The 22,966-nt window shown below is 40.1% G+C and overlaps 1 protein-coding gene across 2 annotated transcripts in view; it reads right to left on the bottom strand.

Annotated features, from left to right (window-relative positions):
• Positions 1-22,966, bottom strand: part of ANKRD50 (ankyrin repeat domain containing 50) — a 59,998-nt gene that overhangs the window by 14,300 nt on the left and 22,732 nt on the right. For both annotated transcript variants that reach the window (XM_075543835.1, XM_075543836.1), the window contains exon 3: positions 511-740. In XM_075543835.1, coding sequence (XP_075399950.1) covers positions 511-740 — 230 coding nt within the window. The remainder of the gene's footprint in view (positions 1-510; positions 741-22,966) is intronic.

Raw genomic sequence — 22,966 nt, 5'->3', positions numbered from 1 at the left:
GCACTTTTATGTACATATAGATAGTTCTTTCATATTGAAAAAAAAGTAATAAAGGGTATAGTTCAAGAGATGTCCTACAAGACTATTGACTATCATTCTTCCACACCAAGAAAAATGCAATAAAGTAATTCCCATGGATTTTAGAAAAAGGAGTGGCTCTTACTTTCGCGATTCTCATGCTAATGGAGGAAATGGCATATGCTGATCATGAAAGAACAGCATAATGCCCCAGATAAGTGGCAGCCAACATGGCTGGCATGGGATGCCCTTATTCTTTATTAGGGGCATTTAATAAAAGAATTCTGGGGAAAGTATAATGTTTAAATGATCTGAAAACATCCTGTGGCTTAGTTTACCTGTAAGGAACATATATATATGCAAAAGACAAAGTGGGGGATAGCAGAAGCACCAATCAGGCTTCCAACTGTGCGCTTCCCGCTAAGAAAGAGACACATAATCTAGTTCACTGAGGAAAAACATTTGAGGAAGGCAGTAAGTAATTATGCTTACCGGTAAACATTTTCGTAACAGCCTTACTCTGTTTTCGGGCAGAACAGAGAAGTAATAGCCACGGTGGAAAGAACTCATGGTGACCAGCCAAAAGCTCTGCCACAGTCCCGGAGAAGCTGGTGGACGTTTGCTCCCCTTCAGGAATGTTACAGCCTTCATCAACAGAATCAACAAGCAGATACAGGCTTTGCGGGGGAGGTTTCATTCCCAAAAGAGGGAGTAGCACACACCTGTAAAACACATCCATAGGAGCCTCTGAATGTCAATGGCTACGATGTCACCTCTTATTATTCACACATTAGTACTGCCAATGATCCATCACAAATATATTCTAAGTAAACGTTAAGGTCTTAGAATTTTAAAAAATACTTATTGTACAAGTTTTAATTCATCACTTTAAAATGAGTTCTGGTCTTAAATAGTACACAGTTCCAGAAACAACATTTTCCAAAATAAAACATTTGTGTGTATTAATAATTCAGCATAATTAAGGAGGAGTGTAGGAGTACAAAGGAAATACATTTCCGTATTAGATTTCCTTCTTGATTTTGCGAGCCTATTATAAAAAGACTGGGTTCTTTGTAAAACATGTGCACAGGTTGAAATGGGTTGAAGTGAGGGAAAAGGAAACAAAAGCCCCCAAAACTTTGGAGATAAATGTGAACGAAAACACTTTCAAGAAATTGTTTTAGGGTTTGGATAGGACCCAGTCAGCAGCCTCACAGAAAACCTGGCGACTCCCTTCTGAAAGGACCAGTCACTACGACCCCACAGAGCAGGGCTATCCTGTCACAGGGGTGTCTATGGGTTGAAAATGATTCAACAACAGCCAACAAGAACACAGCGTTTCTAAGTGTTTTAGCATCATTTCTTTACGAAACAGTTGCACTTCATACTAGTTTATCACTGACAAAATTTTGAAAGAGAGGAGAATGATAAACTAGAGTCTAGGTCCCATTAGATGTATCTTCAAAGAAAACATTATTAGGCTTAATTCCACTGAATAGTGTATCTCCATATTTAATTTATATTGAAGGCGAGTATAACTTTCTCAAAAGTAAAACAACGTGCATTCTCAAAAATGTTTTCTTTGTGTGTGCCATGTAGAAAATAAGGCACAGAATAAACAGTGAAGAGACGTACTCTATCCACTTATAAAAACCCAAATTTCTCCCTCTCTTCCCTTATCAGGCTCTTGGGCGATTATCAATCCAGTGACTACCTCTATAGGCCTATTTATCTTGGACTTCATATACAGAAATTCAAATAAACATAAACTTAAAAAAAGCTCTCAACAATGACTAGAAGAAACATAGAAACTCTTAATCAAAAAGAAAGCAGAAAATATTAAAAACTGAAACAAATTTAAAAATGGGTCAAAAGGAGATCAAATGATAAGGCACTGCATGTTAACGTAATTACATCTGCGATAACCGACTTTACAATGCTCTCTGTCTGGTGAGAAGGCTAGCTAACACTGATGAGTACAAGAAGAAAATGTTCTGAAATTGATAGCAGTGATGATTGTACAGATCTTCTTAATGTGGCTGAATGACTAAATTGTATGATATGTGAAGTATATCCCAATTAAGAAAAACAACCAAACAATGAATCAGATAAGGAGGAAGCAGGGAGGACAAACTGGTAGGGAAAAAAGAGCCAAGTCTTGGGACAGGCTTCTTAAACTCTAAAACTAAAAATGTATCTAGATATCTCTCTCTCTCTCTCTCTCTCTCTCTCTATATATATATATATATATATATACATACACACACACACATATACATATACACACACACATATATACACATATATATATAATTTATATATATCTAAATTCCTGGGGGAAACTTTTTACAATCATTCTACATCACTCTCCTCAAATTCAGTCAATAGCTACCAGAACCCAAGTCATCATGCTACCTTATCATTATCTCTAAAACTATCTCAAACGCACCCGAGTCTCTAAATCACCACCTTCCTCCAAACAACTCACCTCTCCCTCACCTGGACTAGCATGGTAACATACATGGCACCTTCAAGTGCTCCCCACCTCTAATTAGTTAGCCTGGCAGCCACCTGGCAGTCACCTTGTTGAAAAGTTACTAGTCACACTAGCTTCTTTCAGTGACTTTTATTGGATACAATTACACAAGGGCCTTTTCATTTAGTTTCAAAGTTAAGTCTCTTTTAGATGCATTCACAACATCAAACATTTCTCTTTTCCAGAATCACCAAATCTGCAACTTGCTTAGTTAGGTCACTAACGTCCATTTCTCCCTTTAGACTGGTTCCCACCCTGAGTACAGAGATGCTGCTCATATGCATACAACCAGAACCTCGCCTTGCTCACAGTAGAAACTCAGTAAATGTTGTCAGTGTTTCGTCTAGATGGAAAGTAAATGTAATGCAGTGCCCTCAGTCCTATGATAAAGCCACAAACACGGCAGCTAAGAAAGGGCTAATTCCATCAAGGGACGGGAGGGGAGGCAGACAATGTAAAAATATTGAAATATTAGGTGTACAGGGTTTTTTTTTAATAAATCGTTTTATTGGGGCTCATACAACTCTTATCACAATCCATACACACATCAATTGAGTAAAGCACCCTTACACATTCGTTACCCTCGTCATTCTCAAAATTCGCCTTCCACTTGAGTTCCTGGAATCAGCTAATTTTCTTTTTTTCCCTCCCCGCTCCACCCTTCCCCCTGAACCCTTAATCGTTTATAAATTATTATTTTATCTTATCTTACACTGCCCGGCGTCTCCCCGCACCCACCTTCCTGTGTGCAGGGTTTTAAAGAAGGATTATAATTCTCCAAGAAGATAAAAGGAAAACAGAAATTCTGCACAAGAGCCATGCTATGTTTGGGGAGAAAGGGTGGTCTCAACTGGACTATTATTAAGGAATATCATGATATTGAGAAAACATGGAGTAATCAAAAATTTCATTTTAATTGGATCTAAAATGAATGCCCTGGTGGCAGCAGTCAGAAATATCAAATGACATAGTGCAGTAGCAAATCTACTGTAAAATAATTCTTTTAAAAGTTATAAAGCAAAAAATGTCATTTAGAGAACTAATGTTTGCCTTATCCAAACCATGGCATTTTTTTATCAGCAGGAAAATCAATAAGAAAAGACTAAAATACAACTAGTGTTTTTGAATATGGTATTGGGGAAGAATAGTGATTATACCATGGCGGTACAATACTGATTACACCAGGGAAGGCCAGAGGAATGAACACATTTGTCTTGGAAGAAGTATAGTCAGAATTCTCACCTCACTGACTTTGGGCACGTTCTCAGGAGGGACCAGGTCCTGTCGAAGGGCATCATGCTCCATAAAGTAGGGGTCAGAGGAAGCTCCCCACAAAACGGACTGACATAGCGGCTGCCACATGGTTCAAACAGCCACGAGTGTGAGAATGGCACGATTTAGGGTAGTGCTTTGTTTTGCTGTACACAGGGTTGTTGTGATTTGGCACTGATTCAAACAACACAACAGCAAATGTGGGGGAAATAGGTTTTGTTTCTCATTACACATGTATTTCTTTTGCTATGAATACAGAGATGATTTGAGAAGCACCAGTAATAACTTCATAGTATATTCAGTGCTACTTCAAAGATAATCACGGTGTTAGGAGTGTATACAGGAGGCTACCCTAACTTACTTTGGCAGGGCTGGAGGGGTGGGGAGAAGAAGTCAGGGAGGTCAGGTAGTAGCACTTGGCAAAGTAATAAGCCAGGAGGAGGAACTAAGTAGTTAAGGGGTAAAAATGCTTAAGGGAGAACACAGAAAACAAATAAAAATCTAGTAGCAGCAACAAAAGCACATGAAAAGGATTGAAGAGAAAGATCAGTGAACAAAGTATGAGAAGATAATGATAATAAAAACAAGTAATACAGAGCTTGGTGTGCATTTGAACAAATCTGAACTTTGCTGTACAATAGCTTTAGAAAAGGAAAGGGGGAAAGAAAAGCAAACACACCCAACACTTTGCTGTTAGGTGCTGTCGAGTTGGTTCGAATCCACAGCGACCCCATGCACAACAGAACAAAACGCCGGGTGGCCCTGTGCCACCCTCACGTTGTTCCGATGCTCCCGCCCCTCATCAGAGTCAGTGTCAATCCATCTCCTCAGGGTTCTCATTGACCCACCACCTTACCAAGCAGGATGACCTTCTCCAAGGACTGGTCTCTCCTCAGAACACAGCAAGCTGCATGAAACGAAGTTTCACTATCCTGAGTTGTTTGTTTTTAAAGCATTTTATTGGGGGCTCTTACAGCTTTTATCACAATCCATCCATCAATCAATTGTGTCAAGCACATTTGTACATATATTGCCATCATCATTTTCAAAACATTTCTTTCTACTTGAGCACTTGGTATCAGCTCCTCAGTTTCCCCTCCCTCCCACACGAACCTTTGATTATTTATTAAAAATTTTTTCATATTTTACACGGACTGATGTCTCCCTTCACTCACTTTTCTGTTGCCCGTACCCCTAGGAGAGGGTTATATGTAGATCATTGTGATTGGTTCCCCATTTCTCCCCCCACCTTCCCCTTCCCCTCCTGGTATCGCTACTCTCATTATTGGTCCTAAGGGGTTTAACTATCCTGGATTCCCTGTGTTTCCAGCTCTCATCTGTACCAGAGCACATGCTCTGATTTAGCGGGCTTTGTAAGGTAGAATTGGGGTCATGATAGTGGGGGTGGGTGGGCATTAAAGAACTAGAGGAAAGTTGTATGTTTCATCAATGCTATAAGACACTCTGATGGGCTCAGCTCTTCCTTGTGACCCTTCTGTAAAGGGATTTCCAATTGTCTACAAATGGGCTTTGGGTCTGCACTCGGTGGTCCTGGGTTGACACAGGAGAGGGGGAAGCGGGGAAAAGGAAGGGGGACAAGAGAACAAGTGATCTAAAATCAATGGTGAAGAGGATATAGGATGCTGGTGGGGCTTGATCAAGGGCAATGTAGCCGAGAGGAATTACTGAAAGGCCGAACATGACAGTGGGACAAGAGGAAAGTAAAAGGAAATAGAGGAAAGAACTAGGAGGTAAAGGACATTTATAAAGGCCTAAATACAGGCATGTACATATGTAAATATATTTATATATAATGATAGGGAAATGTATCTATGTACAGATATATATATGTTAAGTATTAAGGTAGCAGACGGACATTAGGCCTCTACTCAAGTACTCCCTCAATGCAAGAACACTTAGTTCTATTAAACTGGCATTCCATCATGCTTACCTTCCCAACACGATCGCTGTAGACAAAGCAGGTTCATAAGCAAATGTAGACAAAGCAGGTTCAAAGCAGGTTCATAAGAAAACTGATGGTGCCCAGCTATCCCAAGATATAGAATCTAGGGTCTTAAAGGCTTTAAGATAAACAAGTAGCCATGTAGCAGGGGAGCAACCAAACCCACATGGAAGAAGCACACCAGCCTGTGTGATCATGAGGTGTCAATGGGATCAGGTATCAGGCATCAAAGACCCAGAACAAAAGATCCTATCAATGTGAATGAGGGGAGTGCGGAGTTCATGGTACTGTCAACACCCTTGGCCACACATACAAATTGTTGTAGGCCACTGAGCTGATTCTGACTCAGCGACCCTACAGGACAAAACAGAAGTACCTCGCAGGGTTTGCTAGGATGAAATCTTTTGGGGGAAAGATCACCAGGTCTTTTATCTTATGGAGTTACTGGTGTGTTTAAACTGCCATCCATCCATTAGCAGGTTGACATAGCACTGTGCCCCCTCAGGGCTCCCTGTGTCACATACACATAAATAAATATTCACAGCATCCTTGCATGGTACAGTTAAGTGGTGTTGGCTTACTCCACCAAAAGGCACCTTTTAAAAAGGCCTGGGGGAAAAAAAAAGGCCTGGGGATCAACTTCTGAAACACCAGATATTAACAACTTTATAGGCACATTACTACTCTGAAGCACATGGGGTCACCATCAGTAAGCCCTGCTTCAACGACAATTGAAAGGTGGCACATAATATACAAACACACAAAAATACATATGCACAAACATAAGCTGGCTTTAGGAAGCTTGTGGGAAAACTCCATTATCTTTTAACTCCATTTTCCACAACGTTTTGATGCTTACTTGTGCATATTTGTTTATGTAACACGTAAGTATATCCTCCACAGCTGATTTTCAGTATCTGAGGATTCCATATTGCTGAATTCACGCAGCCACTAAAAATACTGTGTTTTTATGGTAACTGGTAGACGGACACATGCATAGTGCAGTGCAACATTCCCAGCTGAGTGTACAGCAAACTAGTTCTGGTTTGTTATTTGCTAATTCGGTATTCATGGGTCTTACACAGTATATAACTACAGTGAATAATAAGAACTGAATATAAAAATACACACAGGAAGGAGTCTGTGGAGGGGGCCAGCAGCTAGTGTGTTCAGCTATGAACTAAAAAGTGGGAGGTTTGAGTCCACCTAGGGGAACCTGGGAAGAAAAACCTGGCAATCCACTTTGGCACAATCAGTCATCCAAACCTTACGGAGAAGCAGTATGTATTTATGGTGATGGAAATGTGTCCATGAATATTAGCTGGGGTTGCACATCATGATCAATAGAATTAATATTATTAAACTAATATTAATTATGTACTCCTAGAAAATGCTGAATTGACTAATAAAACTTTTCAACAATAAGCAAAAGAACCCTACTGAGTGAGGCTCGACTTTAACGACCCTGGCGTTGTTATAAATCAGAAATAGCTCGAAGACAATGGCACATAGGTGTATACAGTGATCTTGAACACTATCATCCATACCTCCACTGATGATTGTAATTCATTATTTTACATGGTCTAAGCACTATGCTGTCTAGAACATATTTGATTCTCACATTGTAACTCTTTAAGTACTATTATAATACATATTTCCAGATATAAAAAAATCAAGGCCTAAGAACTAAACAAGCCAACAAAATAAAGCTAATGATGTTAAGTCGATTCTGACTCATAGCTACCTTGATGCAAACCAAACCCCCAAACCGTAGCCACTGAGTCCATTCTGGCTTAGAGCGATCCACAGGACAGCACAGAAGTGCTCCCTAGAGTTTCCAAGACTACAAGTCTATTAGAAGCGACTGCCGCATCTTTCTCATGTAGGGCACCTGGTAGGTTGAAACCACTGACTTTTCGATTAACCTTCCAACTCTGAACCCACTGGGCCACCAGAGTTCATAGCAACCCTGTAAGGGTAAGAACTTGTGTGACATCACCTGCAAATGGTAAGGCATTCAAGCTGGTTCCAGACTCTACACCAGCTACTAAAAAAAGCCATAAATAATTAAAATAATCAACTCTATTTCTCCAATAGACTTTCAAATAAATTTTATAATACTTTCAACAGGTCTGATTACCTACTTTAGACCAATCAAGATTAAAGAAACAAATTGGATATGGTAGTGACTGAGAGAATATTATCAAACAATACAGGATATTGTTAAAGAAAACACACAACAGATGAAAAACTAAAACTCAATGCACAAACGGTGCATTCAGAAAAGATGCTGGGACCCGAGAAGGCTGCTACAACCTGTAGATAAGGATCACGGACATTTCAGCACACAGAAGCACTTCTGACCATGACATGGCCAAAGTCAAAGTGAAGAAGGCGGAGAGTTTTTACTTACGTGGATTTAAAACTATACTTAAACAAGTTTTCGATTTAGCATCGACTTGGATTATACACATGCACACAGAATCATCAAACAGTATCATTAATATTATATACAAGTACAATTTTGCTTAAGATTATTAAAAATGGGTGCAGCATAACACCAACAGGAAGCTGCCAGGAACTCAAGCCAGATTCAGAAGAGGATTTGGAAAGATGTACATCCTTTTTACTGTCACATGGATCTTGGCTGAAATAAAATAACAATAGAAGGATATTTACTTGTGTCTTACCACTTACACAGAGGCATTCAACAGTGTGGCTCATAATAAACGATGGAAAACATTGAGGAGAACAGCAGTTTCAGAACACTTAATTGTGTTTCTTGGAACCTACACACACACAAATAGGAAGTCACGGAAAGAAAACAAGGGGATGCTGAGTGGTTTTAAAATTTGGAACAGGGTGCATTAGGGTGGTATCCTTCGTCCATGCTGAGCAAAAAATCCAAGAAGGTGAATTATATGAAGAACTCAGCATGAGGACTGGAAGGAGGCTCATTAAAAACCATTGAAATTCAGAAAACAGTCTTGCCAGCTGGAAAAAAAAATGACTTAAAGCGATTTCTGAGGGAGATCAAGGATTACTTGATGTACTGGTTCTAGTCGTTCTCGTCGTCACTACTGCCAGCACGTTACTCCGCATACCAATGTTTGTCTCGTATGTGTGTGTATTCGTCGCATTTGAAAACAAATGGCTGCTTTATTTATTTGTTTAATTTTTGTTTGTAGGGAAGCTCTCCCGCTTCCACGCATCCCCATAGTGCAACTACAAGGGAAAAGGGAGCAAGTTCGCTTCACTCAAACTCATTAACACATTATACTCAAGCACTTTAGTTCACGGATGAATGACACTTAATGAACAGGGTGTTACTTTCACACACTGAAACATGTCTTTACTAGATGCAGAATCCCGTATTTAGTTTGCTTACTGTTATTCCTAAAACATCTACTTGGGATGACAGCTACACTAGGGCAGCGCCTTAGTTTCCTACAGGAAGCTGTATGTCATAGGCGTCTAAAATGAAAACTCCACCACAGTATGTGTAACAACGTATGAGAACCATGTTGTTGTTGCTAGAGCCACTGCTTGAGCCAAACTTGGGGCAACTTCATGTGCCCAGAGTAAAACTGCTCTAGTTTTCAGGGCTGTGACTGTTAGGAGGCAGATCGCCAGGCCTGCTTTCTCAAGTGCCCGTAGGTCGAGTTCAAACTATCAACCTACTGCTAGTAGTGGAGCGTTCATCATTTGCACCACCCAGGGACTTTCAGTTACTCTAAAACAGGGTTTCCCAAAATGGGTGATACTGCCCTTTGGGAGAGAGCAGAGGAGGGTGCTTAGTTATCCACCACCACCCCTGGTCCCCAGAAAACGGGCCTGTAGACCAAGTACATTTTGGAACCTAGGATTTGAAACACATTTTCCTGGGTTGGTGATTGTTGTTCTTAGCTGCCATCCAGTCGGCTCCAACACATGGCGACTGTGTACATCAGAACAAAACACTGCCCAGTCCTGCACCATCCTCACAATTGTTCCTATGCCTGAGCCCACGGTTGCAGCCACTGTGTCACTCCATCTCGTCAAGGGCCTTCCTCTCTATGGCCCCTCCACTTTACCAAAACATGACGTCCTTCTCCAGGGACTGGTCTTTCCTGACAATATGTCCAAAGTAGGTATGAGGAAATTCTTGCCTCTAAGGAACATTTTGGCCTGACTTCTTCCAATACAGATCTCTTTGTCATTTTAGTAGTCCACGGTACTTTTGATATTAATTCTCCTGCACCATAATTCAAATGCACCGATTCTTCTACACTCTCCCTTATTTAAAGGCCACCATTCACATGCATATGACACAATGGAGAATACCATGACTTGGGTCAGGTTCACCTTAGTCCTCAAAGTAACATCCTGGTGATATTCTAAAGAGGTATTGTACAAAAAGTTGACCTAAAGCAATACATCTTTTGATCTCTTGACTGCTGCTTCCATGAACATTGATTGCAGATACAAGTAAGATAAAATCCTTGGTAACTTCAACCTTTTCTCCATTTATCGTGGTGTCACCTACTGATCCATCTGTGAGGATTTGGGTCTTCCTAACATTGAGTTGTAATACATACTGACGGCTACAATCCTTGATCTTCACCAACAAGTGCTTCAATAGCTCTTCACTTGCAGCTAGTAAGATCATGTCATCTGTGTATAATAGGTTGCTAATAAGCCTTCTTCCAATCCTGATGCTGCATTCTTCTCCATAAAATTCAGTTTCTGTGATAATTTGCTCAGCATATATATTTAACAAAGACAGCGAACGGATAGCCGTACCACTCACCTTTCCTGGTATTAAACCATGCAGTATTCCCTTGTGCTGTTTGCACAACTGCATTTTGATCCATGCAAAAGTTCCCAATGAGCAAAATGAAGTATTCTGGAATGCCATTCTCCTCAGTTATCCACAGTTTATTATGGTCCACACAATCAAATGCCCTTGCATAATCAACGAAACAAATAAACATCTTTTCTGGCATTCTCTGCTTTCAGCCAAGATCCATCTGACATCAGCAAAAATTTCACTTCTTCCATGTCCTCTTCTGAATCCGACCTGAATTTCTGGCAATTCCCTGTCTGTGTGCTGCTGTAGCTGTTGGTGGAGGATCTTAAGCAAAATTTTACTTGTAGGTAATGTCAGTGATGCTGTTCCACAGTCTGAGTACTCTGTTAGGTCCCCTTTCTTCGGAATGGGTACCGATAGGGAGCTCTTCCAGTCAGTTGGTCAAGTAGCTGTCTTCCTCATTTCCTGGCATAGAGTAGTGAGTGCGCTTCAGCTTTCGGCAACATTTCGGTAAGTATGCCATCCATTCCTGGAGCCTTGCTCTTCTGGCTAATGCACTCAATACAGTTTGAATTTCTTCCTTCAGCACCATTAGTTGGTGATTATCTCTATATATGTATTTTTTCAATTACAAACAATATCATGGTTTTAGGCTATCACAATCATAGCAAGATAATTATCATCTTTAAGAGCATCAACATGTTTCAGGTATATTTTTGTGCATATTCCTCTCATATATCTTAGCTTTAGTAGCATAAATTCAGTGAATATGTATTATGTTCCTAAATACTTTACTAACTCAATTTAAAATCCATGATCTGGATTTTCTGCTGTTCACAATTCTGTGCTAAATATGAGCACTGGCAGGACCATCATGTACCTGGTTTTTTGATTTCCTGTCAGAAAGTCAGTGAAAGGCAGCAATTGTCATTCATTTTCTTTGATACCAAGAGTTAACTTAATGTCATTAGAAAAGTTAATTAGCCTTTAAATGTTACTATATACAAAGAATATACTAATGGATGGGGAGCTACATATATAGACACTACATGTATAATACAGTTCCTTTGGAGTTTAAATTTTACTATTGAACATCACATTTCATCTCATTTGCTCACTTAAGTACAGAGAACTAAAATGACATTCTCTGTAAAACCAAAAAACTCAATGTCATCCAGCCCATTCTTGGGTGCTGCCTTCTATGGTTTCCCATTCATTAAAACAAAAAAAATAAGTCAGACAAACAAACTGCAAAATCGAAAAAAATTCTTGAACCTGTCAGAGGCCTAAGGTCACAGCACAATCAACTAGCCCCAAATCTAAGCAGAGACAGATACCATATATACTCGAGTATAAACCGACCCCGTTATCAGCCAAGGCACCCAATTTTACCACAAACACTACATTAAAAATGTGCTGGAAATCTCGGCTTATACAGGAGCATATATGGTATTTCAGGGAGCCACAGAGTACAAGCATGTCTGCTCCTGAGACAGAGACATAGCTGGATGATGGAAAGAGTCTGGGAAAAGTCAAACTGGTGAAGAGTCTAAGTTGCAAAAACAGTGTGGCCCTGTGGGGAAGAGGTCACACCCTCCTGCAAATCTGTGCTCCCTAAGAGCATTCAGGACAAGTCTGGCTGCAATGCCAGCTTTTCTCCCAAGTACCCCCTATGAAATAAAAGCTTTAGTGTGTGTGGGGGGTGGGGGTGGGGGTGGGGGAGGTTAAGGGTAATCATATTTCCCTAGGGAACTAGTAAAAAGGACTATAGCTAGGGAAGACAGCTCATTCTCACTACCTTCCAGTCAATTCTGACTCTATAGGGCAGAGCAGAACTGCTCCTTGAATTTCCTAGGCTGTAAATCTTTACGGGAGTCGAAAGCCTCATATTTTTCCCTTGGGTAGGCTGGTTGGTTCAAACTGATGACTTTGCAGTTAGCAGCCCAACTCAAACCCCAGTACAACACCCTTCCTTGGGCCCCCAAGAATGTGGATGGACTGGAAGCCAACTGCTATTATTTGTTTAATCCCTAGGGAAGAGGAAGGCGAGAAAGGGCCTAAACTACAGCCTAGGCAGCATCACTGAGATGAGCTCACCCTTACCCAGCGGCACAGTGTTTAATTGCTACGTATGAGCTCACTGTTGAAGCCACTGTGTCAATCCATTTCGCTGACCTTCTTTCCTTCAGGTAGTGAAGAAAGTAGTGACATCCATTAATTTCCATTAAATTTCTGTCTCCCAGAGAGTGACATCCATTAACTTTCATTGAATTTCTGATGAAGGACCTGTATCTAGAACTCTCAAAACTCAACAATATGAACACAATAATCAAAAAGCCAGGGCAGGGTTGCAAATGATCAGAATGGGCACTTTGGAAGAAGGTAGTGGGGTGGTGGTTAAAAAGATGAAAATATACCCAACATCCTTAGTCAATAAAGGAATGTAATATAATCTCCCCATAAGATATAATACATGGAGTCAAAATTACTCAGCACTAACTTGTCAAATTCTGGTTTTTAGACAATATTGGAATTCCTGAAATGATCAACCCAAAGCCTTGACAATATCAAGTGCTAGCAATGATGAATAAATGACGATGCAGACATACCTAAAGGGGATAGCCACCTGAAGGAGCCGTGTTACTACCTAAAAGGTTGGTGGTTGAAGCCTACACAGCAGCTCTTTAGGAGAAAGACCTGGGAATCTGCTTCTAGAAAATTCTATGAGTCACTTCTGTCACATGGGGTCATGCACTGAGTTAAAGTCTACAGCACTCAACCAATGCAATAAGCAACCTTAGAAAAAAATAGCTGGGCAGTTTCTAAGTTAAATATTCACAAACCACATAACCCAGACATCCTATTCTTGTTATTACCTAAGTGAAATGAAAATGTATAGCCAAGCAAAAATCTGTACATGGCTATTTACAGAAGCCTTATTCATGTTGTGCTGTTATTACACAGTGTTAGTTTGTTCTGATTCATTCAGCCATATGTACAACAGAGCAAAACACGGCTCAGTCCTGCACTATCCTGACAGTCACTGCAATGTGCCCTCCATTGCTGGAGCACTCTGTCCCGCAAGGCCTTCCTTCATTCACAGTCCTCCCAACTGCAAGCAAACTAAGGCCCTTCAAGTGGTGAATGACAAGCTAGTACCTCCACACAAGAGAACACTGTTAGTCATAAAGGGGGCAGGCGGGACTCTTGATTCACAGAACAATGTGGATGCACATAAATACATTTTTCTAAGTGAGATGTGTCAGAAAAGAAAGGCTACAGGAAACACAATTCCATTTACATGACATTCTCAAAAAGCAAAACTGTAGAGAGAATTCACACCAGTGGTTGCCAAGGGCTTGGGTGATTGGTGGGGCAGCAGGAAGTGGGGAAGGGGGTTTCTAAAAAAAAGACAGTAAGAAGGAAGGTGGGGGGTAATGGAGCTGTTCTAGAACAAGACTATGGTAGCTACATAGTTCCATACAGGTGTCAAAACTATAGGAATGTACTCCACAAGCAGAGAATTTTATTGTATATAAGCTATTTTTTTAAAACCAGGTTAATGTGAATGAAAAACCAGTTGGTACACAGCAGGGAGTTAGGATTCAGAAGACTGACTCGGTCCTTTACACATGGAATGCTGCGCAAATTATCACACAAAGAAGGTCTTTGTTAATGAGTTGTCTTCCAGTTTCCAGTTGCTACCCTGACTTTTTAATAGACCAATGCTCTTACGTCAGATCATTACCACTGGAATTACTGAAGCCTAGCCAGTCTTACTGGCAACCTGAATTAAAAATCTGGATTTCTGTTTCTTCAGACCTGCCCAACAACTGGCATCTTACCGAGTTCTCTAACATCACTACTTCTGCTCGGGGCTTTTTCAAGAGGCTTTCCCACCTATGCTGTTCCCTCTGGTGCTATTATTTTCACTCTACTCCTTAGCTTTTTATGCTGTCGAGCTCAATTCAAATACCACTAACTCAGAGAGATCTTCTCTAAACACACTCTCCACCTGATAATCCTAACTAGCAAGGTCCTATAAACATACACTCCCAGAGTAGCCTTAAATGTATTCATAGAAAATTTAATCAACTAAGAAATTGGTAGCTATTTCACCTTCAAAACTCTATCAGGGAAGGAACTACATTACATGTTATTCTCTACTGCATTTTTAGCACAAAGTGGATGGTCTATAAATATCTACTGAATGAATTTTCATTATTGATATATAGAACAATGCTTATTCATTCATTTCAGTGTCAGAAACTTTAAAATCAAACACAGAGAAAAGTTCAATGTTGGCCTGTATTTAGTTCACAGGGTCTTCTTATAGACCATCCAAAGCCACACACACAGTACTTCCTTAAATTATCCTTCTGCAATTTTGCTTTTTTAATGTCCATTTTATCTTGAATTTGTACCTAAAAAATGTACTTCTTTAAACCTTCCCATCTATCTTTGTGAATTCTCTCCATACTCAAAATTGCTGGACACATTTGTACTAATTCTAGGATTGGGGTCTGGAGAAAAACAAACTACTACCAAAGGAAGGGCACATTACACAGAGGGAGAACCAATCAAAGTGCATGTCACAGAGAGAGCGGTACCCCGCCTCTGTATGCATGGCATGTTGCAACTACACCAAAATATGGGGGGAGAGTTAGTACAGTCACTCAAAAGAGTAGTAGTATGGACTCAACATATTCCTTAGATTTCGGAAATATTTTGGAGTAACACCTTTATGTAATTTCAAGGGAAAAAAATGACACACAGTTACCATATTTCCAGCACCCGATAGCTGAATAAATCATAATTTTTCTTGTGTAAAAATTAAGCTGTACCATTTAAAGTCAAATTACGTCATCATTATTAGCTTTGGCCAATCCTAATGTTGAAGTTCCACCACCCCATCTGTCAGTTTGTCATACTGTGGTGACTTGTATTGTGCTGCGATGCGGGAAGCTTTGCCAGTACTTTCAATGCCAGTGGCGTAGCCCAGGGTAAACAGACTAAGACGGACTACAAAGAAAGGCCTGCTGATCTACTCTTGGTCACAACTGAGGTAGTACTAAGAGATGAACCTCCTCAGTTACTCAAAATACCATTTCCTTCTGCTACATGTGGTGTCTCCAGAGTCAGGGCCAATGAACAAAATGACATCTAACAACAGCATATTGAAGTTAATCTTTGAGAAATGGAGAATATTCTCTGTACATAAGTTCATGTCTATTTTTATATTACTATTTTCATGTCAGTAGGGCCATTTCCAGAAAACATAAAACCCCAACTAAGTATTTAAAAGTAATAAGCATAATAACAGTAAAAAATGGACAAAAACTATGAAAATAAAAACTATAGTCAAACATCAGTTACTTAAACTACGTTGTCTCTACAAGGAATTATACGAAAAATAAAGGTCCTGGTGTACTACCTCAGCTACAAGTTACATGCTTTCTCGCCTTTGCAGAACTGTTACAAAATTCTTACCAATTCTCATCAAAGAAGAGTATTTGAACACTATACTTTATTATTAATTTGAGGTTGATAGGTAAATTTCCTTACGAACTGCTGACATGTATTGGAAAAGAGAAAGAAAAAAGAGAGAAGGATGAGAGGAAAGGAGTGAGATAGAGAACAACTATCCAACTCATAGAGATCCTGTATTTGGTTTCCAAGACGAAAGTTTGACAGAAAAACAGCTGTATCTTTCTCCCATGAAACTGCTGGCGGGCTCGAACCATCAACCTCCAGCAGTCTGATCTCCACACGCCACCACCACTAATGCACACGCATAATCTACAGTGCTTTACACAATCGACTGAGAACTACACATACAAAACAAATTCATTTAAATTCAGTATACATTGTTCAACTCACTTGGCATTTCTGTTAAATAGCAAAAATATAAATGTAATAAATAGAAACCATCTCTTGCACTATTAAGAAGATGCTTGCTGCAATTAAATAAGCCTAATGGAAACAACCAAATAAGCCTATGGAAAAGAGGAGTAGAATTATAAGATGTATGTAAAACATTATAATTTACTTCCTTCTTCAAGAAATAAAATATTTAAAATATAAGAATAGGAAATAAACATAATGATTCCAATATTTTCTTCTGACTGTTCCCTACACACAAAGCATTATGCTAAGTGATCTTTATACATGTACCTCTGTATCCTATAAAGTAAATGATGTTTTTTTCACTTTGCAGATGGAGAAACAAAGGTTTGAAGAAGGATAAGCAGTTTACACAATATGGGACAGGTAGTAAGTGGTAGAAATACGAATGAAATTTAATCTTCATTGTTTCAAAGTTATATGTACGATTTTGAGGTACAATTTTAAACATGTTCATAACCCAAACCAAACTCTGCCATCAAGTCAATCCCAAGTCATAACAACTCTATACGACAGGGTAGAACTATAGGGCAGTTTTCTACATACAACTCTCTACGAGAGGAAGTCTCATCTTTGTCCCATGGGACAAAGCTGGTGGTTTCAAACTGCTGACCTTGCGGTTAGCAAACCAATGTGTAACCACTAGACCACTAAAGCAAACACACACACACACACACACACACACACACATTCACTGAGATCAAGTTAATATCATCTCATAATGAGCCTTTAGACCAGGGTAGAACTGCTCTTCAGTTTCCAAGATGATAAACTCTTTTAAAAAAATAATAATTTTATTGGGGGCTCTTATAGCTCTTATCACAATCTATACATAATCTATTATGTCGAGCACATTTGTACATGTGTTGCCATCATTATTTTCAAAACATTTTCTTTCTACTTAAGCCCTTGGTATCAGCTCATTCCCCCTTCCCACCCACTCATGGACCCTTGATAATTTATACATTTTTTTCATGTCTTACACCAACCGCTGTCTCCCTTCACCCACTTTTCTTTTGCCTGTTCCCCTGGGAGGGGATGACATGTAGATCATTTTGTGATTGGTTCCCTCTTTATCCCTCCTACCTTCCCCTTCTCATCCTGGTATCACTATTCTCTTTTTTGGTCCTGAAGGGTTTTTATGTCCTGGATTCCCAGTGTTTCCAGCTCTTATCTGTACCCATGAACCTCCTTTTATCTAGCCAGATTTGTAAGATAGAATTGAGGTCATGAGAGTGGCCGGGGAAGGAGGGGCAAGGAGAAGGGGAGCGGCAAAGCATTGAAGAACTACAGGAAAGCTGTAGGTTTCATCAGTGCTATACTGCACTCTGGCTGGTCTCTTCCTTGTGACCCTTCTGTAAGGGAATGTCCAGTTGTCTCCAGATAGGATTTGGCTCTACGTTCTGCCCCCACCTCATTCACGTTGATATGATTTTTTTGTTCTGGGTCTTTGATGCCTGATACCTGATCCCATTGACACCTCATGATCACACAGACTGGTGTGCTTCTTTCATGTGGGCTTGGTGCTTCTCAGCTAGATGGCCGCATGTTTATTTTCACACCTTTAAGACCCCACACACTATCTCTTTTGATGCCTGGGCACCATTAGCTTTCTTCACCACATTTGCTTATGCACCCATTTTGTCTTCAGCGATCGTGTCAGGAAGATGAGCATCATAGAATGCTGGATTATTAGAACAAATGTTCTTGCATTAAAGGAGTACTTGAGTAGAGGCCCAACGTCCCTCTGCTACCTTAATACTTAACATATAAATATATGTACATAGATCCATTTCTCTATCATTATATATATATTTACATATGTACATGCTTGTATTTAGACCTCTATAAATTTCCTGTGCCTCCTAGTTCTTTTCTCTGTTTCCTTTTACTTTCCTCTTATCCCACTATTATGTTCAGTCTTCATTTGGGTTTCAGTCATTCCTCTGGGCAGCACTGCCCTTGATTAAGCCCCACCAAGCATCCTTCGCCCTCCTCACCATCAATTTTCGATCACTTGTCCTTCCCTTGTCTCTGGATTTGTTAACACCCAATTCCTTTCCCCCACTTCCACCTCTTCTGTGGCTCTTCAAAACCATCAATCCAGTTGTTTTCTCCTCCGGACTGTTTATCCCACCTATCTTATCTAGATAAACATGCGGAGGCAATAAGCATAAAAACAAGACAAAGCAAAACAAAGCAACAACAACAAAAAATGACAAAAAAAAGAAAAGGCTATAACTAGTTCCAGGTCTGTGTGTTGACCTTTAGGAGTGTTTTCTAGTTGAGTCTGATGGGGGTGTCATGCCCTGGCCCCAAAGTCTATTTTTGGTATTTCCCTCTGAGACTTCATTGCTTTGTTCCCCTTGCTGCTCTGTTGCACACCCTTAATGTTTCACCCCGGTGTAATGGGGTCAGATTGAGCACAATTCCTGCACTGTGTCTCCAGTGTTGTCCACAGTAATGCTATAGCTCAGCAAGGGACTTCATGTCCCTATGGGGTTGGTCCAAAGATTAACTCTAGGAGTATAAAACCTTATCTTTCTCCCTCAGAGGCACTGGTAGTTTCCAACTGTTGATCTTGCAGTTAACAGCCCCCAAAATGACCACTGTGCTACCAGCTATATCATAAATAGACCAATCTAAATTAATTAGATAATTTTTTTCTTTTTAATCTAGTAAGTAAAACTGGTACTTATAATCAGATAAAGAGTTTGACTAAAATGCAAGGTAAAATTCTTCTCTAAACCACTGTGGTTAGTAAATAAAGGTTTGCTAAAATATATAGTAAGATAATACATCCACATTTAACTGAAAGCGATTTATAAAATCACTAAAGAACTTATTTATTTATAAATCATTTTATTGAGTCTCTTACAGCTCTTATAACAATCCATACAGCAATTGTATCAAGCACATTTGTACATACGTAGCCATCACCATTTTCTAAACATTATTTCTACTTGAGCCCTTGGTACCAGCTCCTCCTTTTTCCTTCCCTCTCTCACCCTCCCACCCTTGTGATCCTTTTAAAATTGTTATTTTCGTATCTTACACTGTCCGCTGTCTCCCTTCACCCACTTTCTGTTGTTTGTCCCTATGGAGGGTAGGGGGTTTACATCGATCATTGCGATTGGTTCCCCTCTATCCCATTTGTTCCTTAGGCGTTTATCTGAATGGATTCCGTGTGTTGAGAGCTCGTATCTGTATATATGCAATGTTCAGAAAAGTGAAAGAAGGGATAAAATTCACTTTAAAAAGGATCTAACAAGCACAGGCAAAAGTCAGATAAAACAGGAAAGAACCAGAGAATTTTTGTTCCTAGTGACCTCCAATGCCAGATAAAATGCGGTACGTGGCAGCAATCCAAAACTCCTACTGCAACAACTATGGACCCAAAAAATTTTAAATCATTTTTTAAAGAGACAGAGGGCTGTTGAAGCAAAAGGAATGATGCATGAGAGCTCTTATAAGGAGAGCAAAACAATAATGTGGCTTCTCTGCAGGGGCCATCCATCTGCGGATCATCACATGTGGACGAAGAGCAGGCTCGGCCCACTCTGAGAGACTCCACCAGGGGCATAAAACCAAGCAGGCCTTTCGAGGTCAGTGAGGATGCTTTTAGAGAGCAGAGTGCAAGTGGCAGGTGTGCCAAACATGCGGCTGCTCTTCCACAAGGTACAGTTGCTAACTTCTGGGCGGTGTTAAAAAGCTGGGGTACAGGCCAAGTGCTTCTAAAGTCAGTATGAAGTCGCCCACAATTGATAGCCTGGAAACAAAACTCCACTGAAGAGAGGGTATATCTTTGAAGATACAGGAAAAGAGCTAACCATATTTCTTGGGGAAAAATTATCAACAATGTTTCAGGGTTGAAAAGACATCTCCAGCAAAAGCTTGGGAAAAGCACCCCTTCTCTGCCTGTTCCTGCCCCACCCCAAACTCTCCCCTGCTCCCCTGCCCCAAAACAACCCCACAGAAATAAACTGGAGGTCTTACTAAGGCAATAAATCAGCTGATTCTTGATTTTATAGACCTCACCATCTGCCCAAAGTAGAAAAGGCTAAACCGCTGATGAAAGTTATCACCTGGGACTCTAAAATCATCTAAAACACTGTCTGATATAAAATTGTATATATACATATACATATATATATTACAAAAAATGATATGAAATTGGTAGCCAAGAGGAAAAAGCAACAATAAAAGCAGACACAGAGTTAATCCAGATAATAGAATCAAATGCAACAGCTAAAATAGCCAAAGGCTAAAAGAACTGTGGAATAACGAACCTGGATTTGGCCCACTGGCCTTGTGTCTCTGGTTTCTGAAACTAGTTTTTCGAATTTTCCCAGCAATGCAAATTGTTTTGGTCTTTCTAACACAGCCAAGTAACATTCAAATATGTGTACATAAATTAGAAGTTTTCAATTCATCATCTTTGCAACAGGCCCCCCAAAAGGAAGGGGACATAATGAGGTCTTAAGAGAACAAGCCCCTGGCAGCGCCCTGAGGTCTGATGTTTGTCAGTGGGGTTAAAGACAGAGCTTTCTGTGCAAGTGCCAGGGTGACTGACCTCTCCTGTTCTAGAGAGGACCAAATCAAAAGCCAAATCCATTGCTATTTCGTCAATTCCAACTCAAAGCGACTCTGGAGAACAGGGCAGGATTTCCCATCCGTTTCCAAGGTTGAACATATATACAGGAATAAAGAGCTCCACCTTTCTTCCCAGGACTAACTGGTGGTTTCGAACTGCCGACATGTGGTTAGCAGCCCGACATACAAGCATTACAACACCAGAGCTCTCACCCAAGACGACAGGTTTAAAAAATCTACATTCCACTCCATGGAGAGTATCATATAGACTTGGGGCTATAATGTGGCTAAGTTCCCTCAGTTATAGTACTAGCTAGAAGCAACATCTAGCATAAATTTTCAGCCCAGCTGACTCTCCTTAGCCAAGGGGTATCAATAGAAGATAGGTTCCTTTCTAAGTCCCTAACATAAGGTGTAAAGTGAGGTCATGTTCCAGATTTATCTAGAGAGCCTTTACAAATGAGGGAAAAGGCTCAAAAAAAAAATAAATGTTCCATGTGTTAATGTTCTGGGAGCATCTATTATGATAAGGCTCTGGTTGGAAGGACATTACATTGATGAAGGAATCACTATTAATGATTTGTTATTTTTGTCAAACTGTGTCATAGCTATTTAGAAATCTGGGACAACCTGTGAGTATACTGCAATAAACATGAATATATTAAGGTAAACAAAAGTATACAACCAAAACCCATCACCATTAGGACAATTCCAACTCCGAGCAATCCTATGATAAAGGGTGTCCAAGACTGTGAATCTCTGTGAGCGCAGAAAGCCTCATCTTTCTCCTGTAAAGCGTCTGGTGATTTTGAATCACCCACCAAGTCATTAACGGGCAGATGCCCAAGTTGCAGCATCACCGGGGCTCCCTAAATTACAAAGCAGGGGGGATAATAATAGATAAATCCACTAGAGAGAATTTCAACAAAAAAAATGGTATCTATAAAGAGATCCAAAATCCATCTGTAGACAATGAGACGTACCCTCAGAGAAGGTTCACAAGGAAGGGATGAGTCAACCAGAGCGTAATATAGCACTGATGAAACACACGATATTCCTCTGGTTCCCTGAGGCTTCCTCAACCCCCACTATCATGACCCCAGTCTTGCCTTCATTTCGGGCTACACCGGAGCATGTACACAGGTACAGATAAGAGATAAGAACTTATGACACAAGGAATCCAGGAACAGGAATGGGAGTAGAGATACCAGGAGGGTAGGGGAGAGGTGGGGAGAGGAAAGGAGAGGAGGAAGAGGGAACTGATCACAATGATGGACTCATAACCACACCCACACCCCAGGGGTATCAACAACAGAAACCTTGGGGATGGGAGAGAGCAGTCAGTGTAAGATATGAAAATAATAATAATTTATAATTTATCAAGGGGACATAAGGGAACGGAGAAGGGAAGGAAAAAGGAGGAGCTGATACCAAGGGCTCAATAGATAGTAAACGTTTAGAAAATAATGGCAATATATGTACAAATATGTTAGATACATATAATTAATGTATGGATTGTTATAAGAACTATAAGAGCCCCCAATAAAATTACCTTTTAATTTAAAAAAGAATGAAATGTCTATTATAGAACTAGAAAAGTATCTGAAATTCAGAACTATGTACAAAGGAAAAATGATTACAGCAGAAGGCTCTCTCACCGTCATGGAGTCATGCTGACTCATGGTGACCTCCACGGGTCTCCAAGCCTGCAATTGTTTACAGGAGTAGAAAGCCCAGTCTTTCTCCCTTGGAGCTGCTGGTGGGTCTGAACCACCAAGGCTCCTTAGCAGAAGACAAAATTAATAAATTCAAATAAATAGGTCAATTGACAATGTGCAAATTGCTGCACAGAGAAAAGAATGGCAGAGAATAAAGAACTCCGTGACACAAA

Source organism: Tenrec ecaudatus, chromosome 3 (genome assembly GCF_050624435.1).
Source record: "Tenrec ecaudatus isolate mTenEca1 chromosome 3, mTenEca1.hap1, whole genome shotgun sequence".
In the NCBI taxonomy this organism is placed as follows: Eukaryota; Metazoa; Chordata; class Mammalia; order Afrosoricida; family Tenrecidae; genus Tenrec; species Tenrec ecaudatus.
Note: the sequence above shows the minus strand (reverse complement) of the source record. Positions and strands in the feature narration are given on the sequence as shown.